General features: G+C 52.3%; 1 protein-coding gene across 3 annotated transcripts; it reads right to left on the reverse strand.

Moving 5' to 3' along the window:
* Positions 1 to 385: 385 nt before the first annotated feature.
* LSMEM1 (leucine rich single-pass membrane protein 1) lies at positions 386 to 8,987 on the reverse strand. 3 transcript variants are annotated; one of them, XM_045828253.1, is made up of 4 exons: positions 8,715 to 8,987; positions 4,574 to 4,705; positions 2,844 to 2,972; positions 386 to 969 (listed from the first exon to the last, which is right to left on the reverse strand). In XM_045828253.1, the coding sequence occupies exons 2-4, from the start codon at positions 4,698 to 4,700 to the stop codon at positions 839 to 841; spliced, it is 387 nt and encodes a 128-aa protein (XP_045684209.1). In that variant the 5' UTR covers positions 4,701 to 4,705; positions 8,715 to 8,987; the 3' UTR covers positions 386 to 838. The 3 variants fall into 3 exon arrangements, with proteins under 3 accessions (XP_045684209.1, XP_045684208.1, XP_045684210.1); XM_045828252.1 differs by lacking the exon at positions 8,715 to 8,987 and adding an exon at positions 7,452 to 7,807; XM_045828254.1 differs by lacking the exon at positions 8,715 to 8,987 and adding an exon at positions 5,677 to 5,721.
* Positions 8,988 to 10,627: the final 1,640 nt, after the last annotated feature.

Consider the following 10,627-nt stretch of genomic DNA (forward strand, 5'->3'; position numbering starts at 1 on the left):
AGGCGGGTTCCAAGTATTCCAGATGCACCATTTCCTACTGCAGTTCAGTCTGGACATAGATGGACCGAATTTCTTCCAAGTGAATCAGCGGGGGACTGAAGGATGTTTTTGTTTTTGTCTTTTCCAATGAGAAACCAAGCCAACAAAGCTTCTATGTTTATATATAATGATACCTCTCCTCTGTCCCCCACTGGCGTGTAAGCCTCCCTACAGTGGGCAGTGTGCAGAGAGCTCCATAAACGCTGGTGGAATAAACTGGGTCTCTCCTTTGACCCCTCCCCACCGTACACACGTGACTACCAGCAAATACCAGGACACAACCAGCCCTGCCGTCCGCCCATCGCCCATCCCTGGGGAAATAAGGGTCTACGTTTAACCACCTGAGCAGAATTTCCTTTATTAAAAAGATTGCCTGTCCTCTGGTTCCCTGGACCACAAATGCTGTCCTTCCCTGCGGGAGTTTAGGAAGGTGCGGGAGACACCCCACACCTGGCTGGGACAGTGACCTTGTTCTGGTGACAGAACACCACTACTCAGAGACATTGTGTTATAGAGCTGAACTACCTTGCTTCTTATTGGTTGTCCTTCATGCCAGCCACCCACCTCACCCCCTTAAAGCTGCAGGGCCTGGCCATAAAATGAGTCCCTGTGGCCCCTGTGCACCCCTTCGCTGGCCGCGGAGTTGCTCACATCCCTGCGGCAGGAAGTTGGCCCCAGGGCGGGCTTCCTATCCCGATAATCCACCCTCTGCAGAGAAGCCGGGCTCGGCTCCCAGCCTGGCGCACGCCCGGCCCCGCAGAGGCACGGAGTCAGCAGGTGCTCTCGGAAGATCATCTCTTCAGTTCTGTCGCGAGTCCAGCTGGTTGAGTCGCTTTACAATCATGCTGTTGAGTTTCTTGAGATCATCTATGTCCTTTCCCTCAGCCGCCAGTCTCCGCAGCATGTTGTCCATCTTGTTTCCAGTCTGAACTTCAAAACAGAAAGCGGAAATGTTACATTGGTTGCCAGCGTCAGAGCCCTGGGTAGGTGCTCAGCTTGTAACCTTGGGGAATTGTACCCTCGGGAGATGGGAACCCACCCCACCGTTCTTGTGGCACTGTTTCTGTAAGTGGGGACTCCGACTAATATGCAGCTTATAGATACACAGCATGTTTGTATAAAACCCTGGGAACTAACTTTCAAAGACACAGACTTTGACCTTCAGGCACCCCAGCTCTGGGAGATTTGCTGACCTTCCACCATAAAACCAGGATGACGCACCGCAGACCATCCCTTAACCAGTTTCGATGTTCTCGACTGTGCTTGTCTGCACACAGAGAACTTTTCAACCCCCTGCCTCGATCTCCTGGTTCTGTTCTCCTCTCCATCCCCATAAAAACCTCTGCCTGCCCTGAGTCATGGAGATAGGCTTTGGGACAAGAGTCCCCCCTGTTCTCAGGTGACCAGCACTTGAATAAACCATTTTCCTTCCCACCAGCACCTGTCTCATGAGCGTGGCCGGACCTGCATTTGGTCACAGCCTGAGCCCTGAAAAGCCCGCTTGGCAAACCCCCGCTCCGACAGTCCACGCAGCCAGCAGGCCCGGGAGAGAACTGCTGAGGGTTAGATCACCCATCAAGTGACTTAGTCTCACAGCCTCTCCGTGCCAGCCCGGGCGACCTTGGGCAGTGGAGTGTGTCTAGAGCCACACGGGCCCAGGCCTGAACCCCAGTTCTGCTGGGAAAATGTGGGGGGTTGAACTCTCTGGAACATGGTCCTTCGTCAGTAAAATCTGAAATACTAGGCACTACCTTGAGGAGTAGAGAAAGAATTTAAGTTAATGAACTTATGTGTCTGGTACAGAGTAATTGTCCAATAAAAAGATACTTCTTTATTCAAGTCTTCTTTCTGTTTCTTCGTACAGCTTTGCCCTCAACAGAAAACACTAGAAGCAAATATACAATAAAGCCTCTTCACACCAGAGGAGCAGAATAATGGCACTAAAGTGCCCAGCCTCTGATGTCTGTGAGCCCCAATCCAGCACTTTCTAGCTGTGCAGCCTTGGGCACACTCACGAACCTCTGTAAGCCTGAGTGTCAGCACTGGGCAAACAGGCATCAAGCACTCAGCCCGGTGCCCAGGACAGAGCCAGCACCCAACACACAGCGTCTTTTCGTCACCCTCCTCCTCCGTCATCTCACTGCTCACCATCCCGCCGAAGCAAGACCCTCCTTCGGGTTGCTGCCGGGCCAGTAGGCGTGGCCGAAACGTCCCCAAAGTTTAACTGGGTATTAACTCATCATTACCCAAGGGGGGCACGGCAGGATGAAGTTTTGTTTTGGTTTTTAATTTTTTTATTGATTGATTTTAGAGAGGAAAGGAGAGAGATCAGTGTGTTGTTTCACTAAGTTACGCACTCCCTGGTTGTCCCCTGCATGTGCCCTGACTGTGGGTCCAGACACAACCGTGGCTCCAGCCAACTGGGCACCCCCCCCCCCCCCCGCCGGCCAGGACGTGTGAGGCACCAGCTGACGCTGGCACAACATTTCAGAAGAGAAATCTGCATGAAGGAGCTGGAAACTGAATGTGACTATATGTCACAGACCTGAATTCACGGGAAAATCTACGCCTATGCATGGGATTAAGGAAACCTAGAATTCGCAGAATAAACTGCCTATCGCTTGACAGCTAGAGGCTCCGAGGGAGAAATTCAAGCGTTGTAGCAATATTTAACGTCCGTCCTAGTGAACTTCCGGCACTGGGGATGCCCTTGGGGCCTTCGCTGAGCAAAACGAAACATCAGCCGCGAAGCCAGCGCCTGCAAGCAGCGGGAACCCCCCCACCCCGGCCCCCGGGGTACTCACTTATTAGGAATATGACGAAGGAGACGAGCGCCAGGCTGAGGATCAGCACGACGATCAGCCCCAGGAAAAACAGGCCGTAGCTCCCGCCTCCCGAGGCAGCGCCGCCCCCTGGGACCTTCTCCACCGGCACTAGCACGAAACACACGGACAGCCGGGTCACAAAGCGCCCAGCCGGGAGCGGAGCCGGACTGTCCCGGCGGTCCGTTCCCTCTGATCACGCCGAGAAGCGGGGTCCCAGGCCTGACTTTGCGCGCAGCGCCCCCTGTGGGAAGGGGATTCTTTACGTTCTCCCGCATCGGTCTTCAAAGGACGAGCAGGGCCCAGCCAGCTCCTCACCCCAGTTTGGGAAGTTCTTTGAAGACCGTGTCAACGCTGAACGTGGCAGAACGTGGTTTGTTTGTTTTTTTTGTTTGTTTGTTTGTTTTTTGGTGGAGTGGAGGAGATAAAGAAGTTAAAGGTTCAGAGTGGAGACTCTGTTGCCCTCTTCCCAGAGTGACCCAGGAGGAAAGGCTGTGGGACCCCAGTGCTGGGCTCTCTCCCGGGAAACTGCTCTCGCTGCAGGGAACATCGCTGAGCCTGGGCCCATATGAACAAAAAGTGGCCCTGATGGATTTTGGTTTCTTAAAGGGGTCTTCAGGACGGACACGCTCTGGAAACAAGGTTCTTTCAAACGTTTCGCCCTTGAACTGGGAGTGCGGCCGTGCCTATAAAACCAGCCAGCTTCAGCCCACACCGTCAGTGGTCTGCATGTCGTCACCACTTGGAAGGCCCGCCCCGTAGCCCCCCAAATTAAACTGAATGCGAAGAAGAATGGAAACTCGGGGCACCGGAGAGGCTTGAACTGGCTTTTATTCTCTCCGACTTTGGTTCAGTCCCACCGGCTGTGCTGCGGGCGGGGGGCTCGACTCCCACACGCCCTGAGTCACCCCCCCCTACCGGCCACCCCGACAGCCTTTGCATCTGAATCAGAGCAGCCCCATCAGCTGGCGCCCAAAGTCTTCCTTTCACTGAGACTGACAGCTGCAAGTAAAACAGGTTAAAAAAAACTTCACACTTTAAAACAAAAAGAAAAGCAAGATTCGGGAAGAGAATAGAAGAGATACAAAATCGGCACCACACGAGTTTAGAGCGCCCGTGAAACAAGGGCCGAGAGCGCCGCCAGCACCTGTGCGTGGATGTCGGCGTTTAAGCTGGAAAAGACGGGGCATCGTCCGCAATGTGTGGGGACGAGATACGCAGTCAGCGTTCAGCAGATTTTTTTTTGTTTGTTTTGGTTTCCCCCAAGCCCCGCCTTTTTTTTTTCCCCTAGCTCTCTCGTTGGGGCAATATGTCACTTGTTGGAAAATGAAGTGGACTTTTGGGACCAACAACTGTGTAACGATTTTTCTTTAAACACAAGATAAGTGTGTGGAGCACTTTCTCAGCAGTTTGCTCTAGGAAAGGGGCTCCCCCGGTGACCTGGCTGTGGACGCTGCAAGGCCTGAGAGCCCCTCCCCCACCTTTCCAGGGAGAGAAACTCCGCAGGGACTTCTCAGAGCCTGGACGGCAAGGGTTCGGATCTCACTTAGGAGCCAAGAAGTCCCGTGCCCTGATAACCAGCGGCACCTCCGGTGCTGAGCTGCTTCCAAGGCCCGCCGGCCCTCCCCACGCCCACACCCCCGGAGGAGGAGCCTCTGCTATTCCCAGGGGGGCCCCGCGGCAGGGCCGTCAGCCCGGGAGGGCGCACGTACGGAACAGGTGCTGGGATTCGGCAGGGCAGAGGTTTAGCTTGTGCAGGTCATTTATGGAATCCACGACGTACAGCTTTCTCTCCTCAGCAACGTCGTGAGGGCCGGCATCTGGAGAGGGGCGGTTCATCGTCCCTGGAAGAAAACAGCGGAGTCACCCTCGGGGCCGGCCCGGGGAGCTTGCACCCCAAGAACGAGGACCCGTGGGGAGTGCCCACACATCCCACTTCCAGCCGAAGGCCTGGAAAAGCTTCGCTCACCCAGAAGAAAACAGTTCCTTTGGGGCCGACTTGGTTCCTATTGTTCTCGCTTTGCTTGAGCAGTTGTGCAGTGCTTTGCACACCCTGCTTATCTGCCCACTCTCTTCCCTCCTCCCCGATGTCTCCGTTCTGCCTGTATTTTCCCCGGCCCCCTTTTCATTTTGTCATTGATTTTAAAGTATTTCCCCTTAAGAAAAATAGGTTTATTGATTTATTTTTTAAAGAGAGAGAGAGAGAAACATTGATATGAGAGAAAAACATCGATTGGTTGCCTCCTGTACGTGCCCCGCCCCGGGACTGAACCCGCAACGTTCTGGTATATGGAAATGACACTCCAGCCAACTGAGCCACCCAGCCAGGGGTTAAAATATGTCCCTTATACCACATTGTTCATATTCTGGCTAGATAACTCAAATCCATCGGGCAAGAAGACCATGCCTAACCATCTAGAAAGATAAGATCAAGCTCATCCGCCTGAGGCCATGAGAGCGGACGAGAATTTACTGGGGTCCATTCAAATCACGTGAGGCTTCCCTCCAGGGCTGGGATTCCTATGTCGTGCCCCAGTGTGGTGCATGAGTCTCCACCTCGAATGTGTTCTCGGGCCACTGCAGGCTGGCCGTGGGTCCTCCAGGCAAAGTCCAGGCAGGCTGAGACGGAACGGAGAGGAACCTGCGGCCACTGGAAGCCAGACTCCAGGGTTTCTGGCGTCCCCCACCCCCCAGTTTCCCTAGATCGATGCCACCCACATCATACATTGCTTTTAAATTGAGGTTTACGTTTAAGGTAATAGTCCCTAATGACAGCCCAAGTTCAAGCAACGCTGGAAAGCCCGGATGGACTCACAGGTCTATTTTAAGGTGTCTCTCCAGCAGACAGAGACCCTGCGGCCTTTGAATTAATGCTGTGAAAGGCAGGCCCCAGGAAGGCAAACTGCCGTTGTTCTCAGAGCTCCAGCCGAGCCTCGTCCTTCGCACAAATGAGGAAAGTGACCTTTAGACGGTGGCAGATGTGCCGCGTCTCCCCCTGGGTGTCCTGTCTCCTCCCCAGCCCTCCCTCGTCCTGGCTCGCTGCTCAGCTCGAGCCCCCCCTCCTCCGGAATCCACCTGCCTTTCCTGCGTGCGCGTGCTGGACCTCGTCCCTCCTCCTACCAGGGAGCGTAGGAGCCTCAGAGCGTTGGTCCGCCTCCGCCTCCGGCTTCCCCAGGGGGCTGAACGCCCCCTGCAGGGTTGCAGCCAGCCCTAGTCTTCCGTGCTCGGTGCCGCTGAGTTGAGAAGCCAGTGACTTCTGTTCGGGTGGGACACCTAAAATCTTTTGTTTGGGGTTTTAATCTCCCTATTTTTCAGAGAAGTCAAGGCGGTTAACAACAAGCTCACCGACAGAAACAAAGCTGGGGGTAGCAGTGCTCCTGGGGCGTCTGTCCGTCCGTCTGTCCGGACGGCAGGAGGCCCAGGACTTTGGGCCTGATGGCGGCAGCGCCTCTTTACTTCCCGTGAACATTTAAAAAACGTCCTTGAGTGGCCAGCTCCGGAGTGGAGAGAAATCGAGTCAGGAGGAACCAAGTTTAGACAAGAAAAAAAAAAACCATACATGTGAATACCAAGAGAAGCTCTGAAAAAAGGATCAGCCACTTACTAGGCAGCTTGAACTGCACTCTAAAAAAATTAAAAAAATAAAATAAAAAGTAAAATAAAAACATTAAAACCCAGCAATTTCCCGCTAATACTTAAGACATACTAGTATTTGTAAAAAACAAACAAACAAACAAACAAACATGTCCCGTGACCCTCAACAAAAAATTCAGTGTGTTTGGTAGATCATGGACCTGTTTTTTTTTTTCCCAAAGTTAAAAATTTAAAAAGGGTGTTATATTGAAATGTTAATTACTGAGGAAATGGAGACAACTGCACTTGAACAACAATTTAAAAAATGCAAAAAAAGATTTAAAAAAGAAAAAAAATTACCAAGAACACACACGTCCCTGATTGTTCCAGAGAAGATACCACTGAAGCACTTTAGATATCGATGTCACTGACTTCCAATTATAAAGATACCTCATGGGCATTCCTAAGGGAAAGATTTAAAGTGCCAAAAAAAAAAAAAATAGCACCATAAAATCAAAGCTACTGACTGGTGTCCTGTGACATTTCGAAACCATTCTTCTAGAAAAGCTTTCCATTTCGTCATCCCTTTGTCCTTCATTCCCCCGCGCTGCTGTGTGGTGAGGAGTCAAGTTCGCCTGTGCTGCGTCAGAGGGTCACCACCCCAAGCCGCTTCTATTTTGGGCGTGGTGACTAAGGCGTGGTGGCTCTTTGGATCTCCGGTTTAGTGTCCGTGAGCCTTAGCTTCCCCTTCGGGAATGTAATTACTGCGCTTCAGTCTCCCCCGGAGGCTGTGTGCGCGTTCACCGAGTCGCGGACCAGCTGGGAAATCCTAACCACCAGCACTGACGCCAGAGCGGGGCAGCTAACAAAGTCTCCAAATTACTGGCCTTGCTACCCACTAACGAGGTGACTCAGCACAACACCGCGTCCCAAAGCACTGAAGCAGCAACTCAGAGTGGGCTCTGCGGTGCTCTGGACGGAACCGTGGCCTTGTAAGTAGATGCCCCCTCAACGTACTTTCAGATGAACTGCAAGGCATGCCAATGAGAACTCAGAGCCAGCAGCGGAGAGAGCTGAGTCAGGGGTGTGTGGCTCGCGGCCGCCAAGATCCTGCAAATGACTCTGCCGGTAACAGGACACAAGATCCCGTGGCCCCGACGCTTGACACTCAGTTCTTGCTCTCTCGGGCGGCTCCGTATGAGGGTGTCATGAGGGCGTCTGGGAAGGACCCTCGGGGCCGGAGAAGCTGGAGCGTTGCTGAACTCTGCAGGGCAATGCCACCGCCCTCCTTCCTGACTCTGGTGTGCAAGTTTGCTCCTTAAGTAACACTGATCAAAACAGGATCCTCTTTTTTTCCCCCCGCTCTGGGAAGGATGGGAGAAATGGAAGGAGAGAAGCAATGATTGGCTGCCTGTCACAGGCCCCCAACTGGGCACCTGGCCCGCAACCCAGGCCTGTGCCCTGACTGGGAATCTAACCGGTGACTATTCGGGTTGCAGGCCGGTGCTCAGTCCACTGAGCCACACACCAGCCGGGGCCGAAGCCGCCTCCTCTGCATGGAGCCCTCTCTAATTAATGCCCGGAGGGAAACACGTAAGTAACTTCATTTTCCTCTGGTTTAGGTCGACGCTAACAGCTCATTCTCTTTGTCATTGAGGAGTTCTTTGACTGCCTGTAAGTAAATATGCTGACAAATAAAGACAGTTGTCCATGAAAAATTGCTTTGCTCTTTCTTTTTTCCCGTAGGTCCTTGGCATCAAAGCACGGGAATAACTCACACTAGTATTGTTTGCCATGATATTAGAATTGTTATAACTGGGCTTAATGCAAAGCTAATAGGAGGCTTAAATTACACAAAAGAGAAAAGAAAAAGAAAAAAAAAAAAGCCCTGGCCAGGTGGCTCGGTTGGTTGTCGGAGTGACACCCCCTGCACAGACAGGGCCGCCGGTTCGATCCCCAGGAGGGGCATGTACGGGAGGTAACCAAGTGATGTCTCTCTCTCTCTCTCTATCCCCCTTCCTTGCTCTCTAAAAAGCAATCCACATATCCTTGGGGAAGGATTAAAAAAACATCTAGTAGGAAGCTTTATGGAGTGAGTCATGGTAATTTGTTCTTTGATTCCATTTCAGAGTTTCTGCCTCGTCTCAGTGGGAAAGCACTCTTTCAAATCGAGTCTAAATCATTTCTAGCAAAAGTTAAAATCACGGAGTACATGCAACAAAAGACCTCCCAGCCCCAAGAATTCAGCCTCAGGAGAGCAATAGCATGCAAATTACTTACAGAAACGTGGGCTTTGACTTCCAGGTCCCCCCAAAAAGAAAAACGAAACTATTCAGAAGCAATTGCAATAAAACTTTCTAGAAATCCGAGGTCTTTCTTCGCCTCCCTCCCGCGACCAGAGTCCCAGCATGAAACTGTTGGTCTATATTTAGAGGGAATTTAGCCAAGTAGGTGTAAGGTTCCAAGTCCCGGCCTTTTCGCATGGGACCTAAGGGTTTTAGGAAACATATCGCTGAAACTGTGCTCGAAAGAGAAACACCCAGCATGCCTCGGTCCGCGTGGCGGCTGACGAGGTTCTCGCTGGACTGAGTGCCTGTCCTTCTTTGGCGGCCGAGCCTGTGCAGCTGGCAGGCGCCCCACAGGCTGCTGGTGTGCCCCTGAGGTGGACGCCCGGGGACCGAGTGCTGGCCCGGGACTCCGAACCACCAGAGGACCACAGTCAGCGGGGCCAGAGGAAGGTCTCGACCTTGCGACCGGGACAACAGCCGGTCAGAGGGTTCCTGGGGCTGCTGGCAGCCCCAAAACCGGCGTGAGGGGAGACCCCGGCTGCAGACCGACCGCAGGTGACACAGGCACTTGGTCCCCTCGATTTCCTTTCCGGAGGCTTAGCTCCAGGTCTGATGCAGTGGCCTTCTTTGTGTGGGCTCCCTGCCACAGGTGCCGGGACTAGACGGACACCTGTCATCCCCGAAACACACGGCAGGTCAAGTGTCAACCGTCCCACTCCACAGAATTCCTTTTACACTGGTAGTCAGTTTGGGCCTCGCTCTACTGACGAGAAATGTTCATTTATACCCAGGGACCAATTCAAAAGCACATTATGCATTTAGAAGTTAATGCTTGCCCTGGCTGGCGTAGCTCAGTGGATTGAGCGCAGGCTGTGAACCAAAGTGTCGCAGGTTCGATTCCCAGTCAGGGTACATGCCTGGGTTGCAGGCCATGACCCCCAGCAACCACACATTGATGGTTCTCTCTATCTTCCTCCCTTCCCTCTCTAAAAAATAAAATCTTTAAAGAACAAAATAAAAAAAAACCCTAGAGAAAAAAAATAAAAAAGGTTTTATTAAAAAAAGTTAATGCTCGATTTCTTAAATAATGAAAATGTTTGTCAGCTGTTATTACCTTGCTCAGTTTTACAAACAAACTCCGAGCTACCTGAGCCCTAGGTTTCAGGCCCAGGGAGGAGGAGAGAGACGAAGCATGTCCTCACACCCAAGTCTGAATTCCGCCCGACTCTGGCCTGGGAAGGGCGCACCTGCAGGGACCAGTCAGCCCTCCGGACACCCGCCAGGAGCAAAAGTGAGAGAGGCTTCCCTGTTTGAGCTGTCACATACCCGAAAGGCCACATCAGAAAGGGTTTCGGGTCACAGAAGCAAACAGGCATTCTGACACGAACTGGTTAATCTGGGGACATTTTCAAAGGTTTCTTGCTTTTCCCTCCAGCTACTGCCTCTCACTGCATCTTGATTCAACTCCAGGGAACTCCGTCAACGCCGGCAAAGGCGCTGGTCACAGATGCAGACTGCCCGCACACTAACGCTTGGGGCTCAACACAAAGAACGAGTTTGGCAGGGACCGTTGTAAATTCCTTTAAACCAGCGAGACTCGAGGAATGGACTGGCCCACCGTGTGCCATTTGCCCCTTTTGAGAAAGCCCAAGCATTTGGGGCAAATTATCCCTGAGCCGCCCCCCCCCCCCCGTGTCTTCCTTCCTCTCTCTCCCTCCTTCCTTTTGGTTCATCTTTGACAAATGCTTCTGAGATTTTTAAGCAGAATGCAACTCTCTATTGGTATAATAAAAAATGCTTGAAAACGCAAAAAAAAAAAAAAAAAAGCCCTCAAGGATTTGTATACATTGAATCCCCAGTAACCAGGCCCGGGCCCCGCAACCACCCACCGATTTCAGGAATAAA

Source organism: Phyllostomus hastatus, unplaced genomic scaffold, assembly GCF_019186645.2.
Source record: "Phyllostomus hastatus isolate PE091 unplaced genomic scaffold, TTU_PhHast_1.1 phas_scaffold_78, whole genome shotgun sequence".
In the NCBI taxonomy this organism is placed as follows: domain Eukaryota; kingdom Metazoa; phylum Chordata; class Mammalia; order Chiroptera; family Phyllostomidae; genus Phyllostomus; species Phyllostomus hastatus.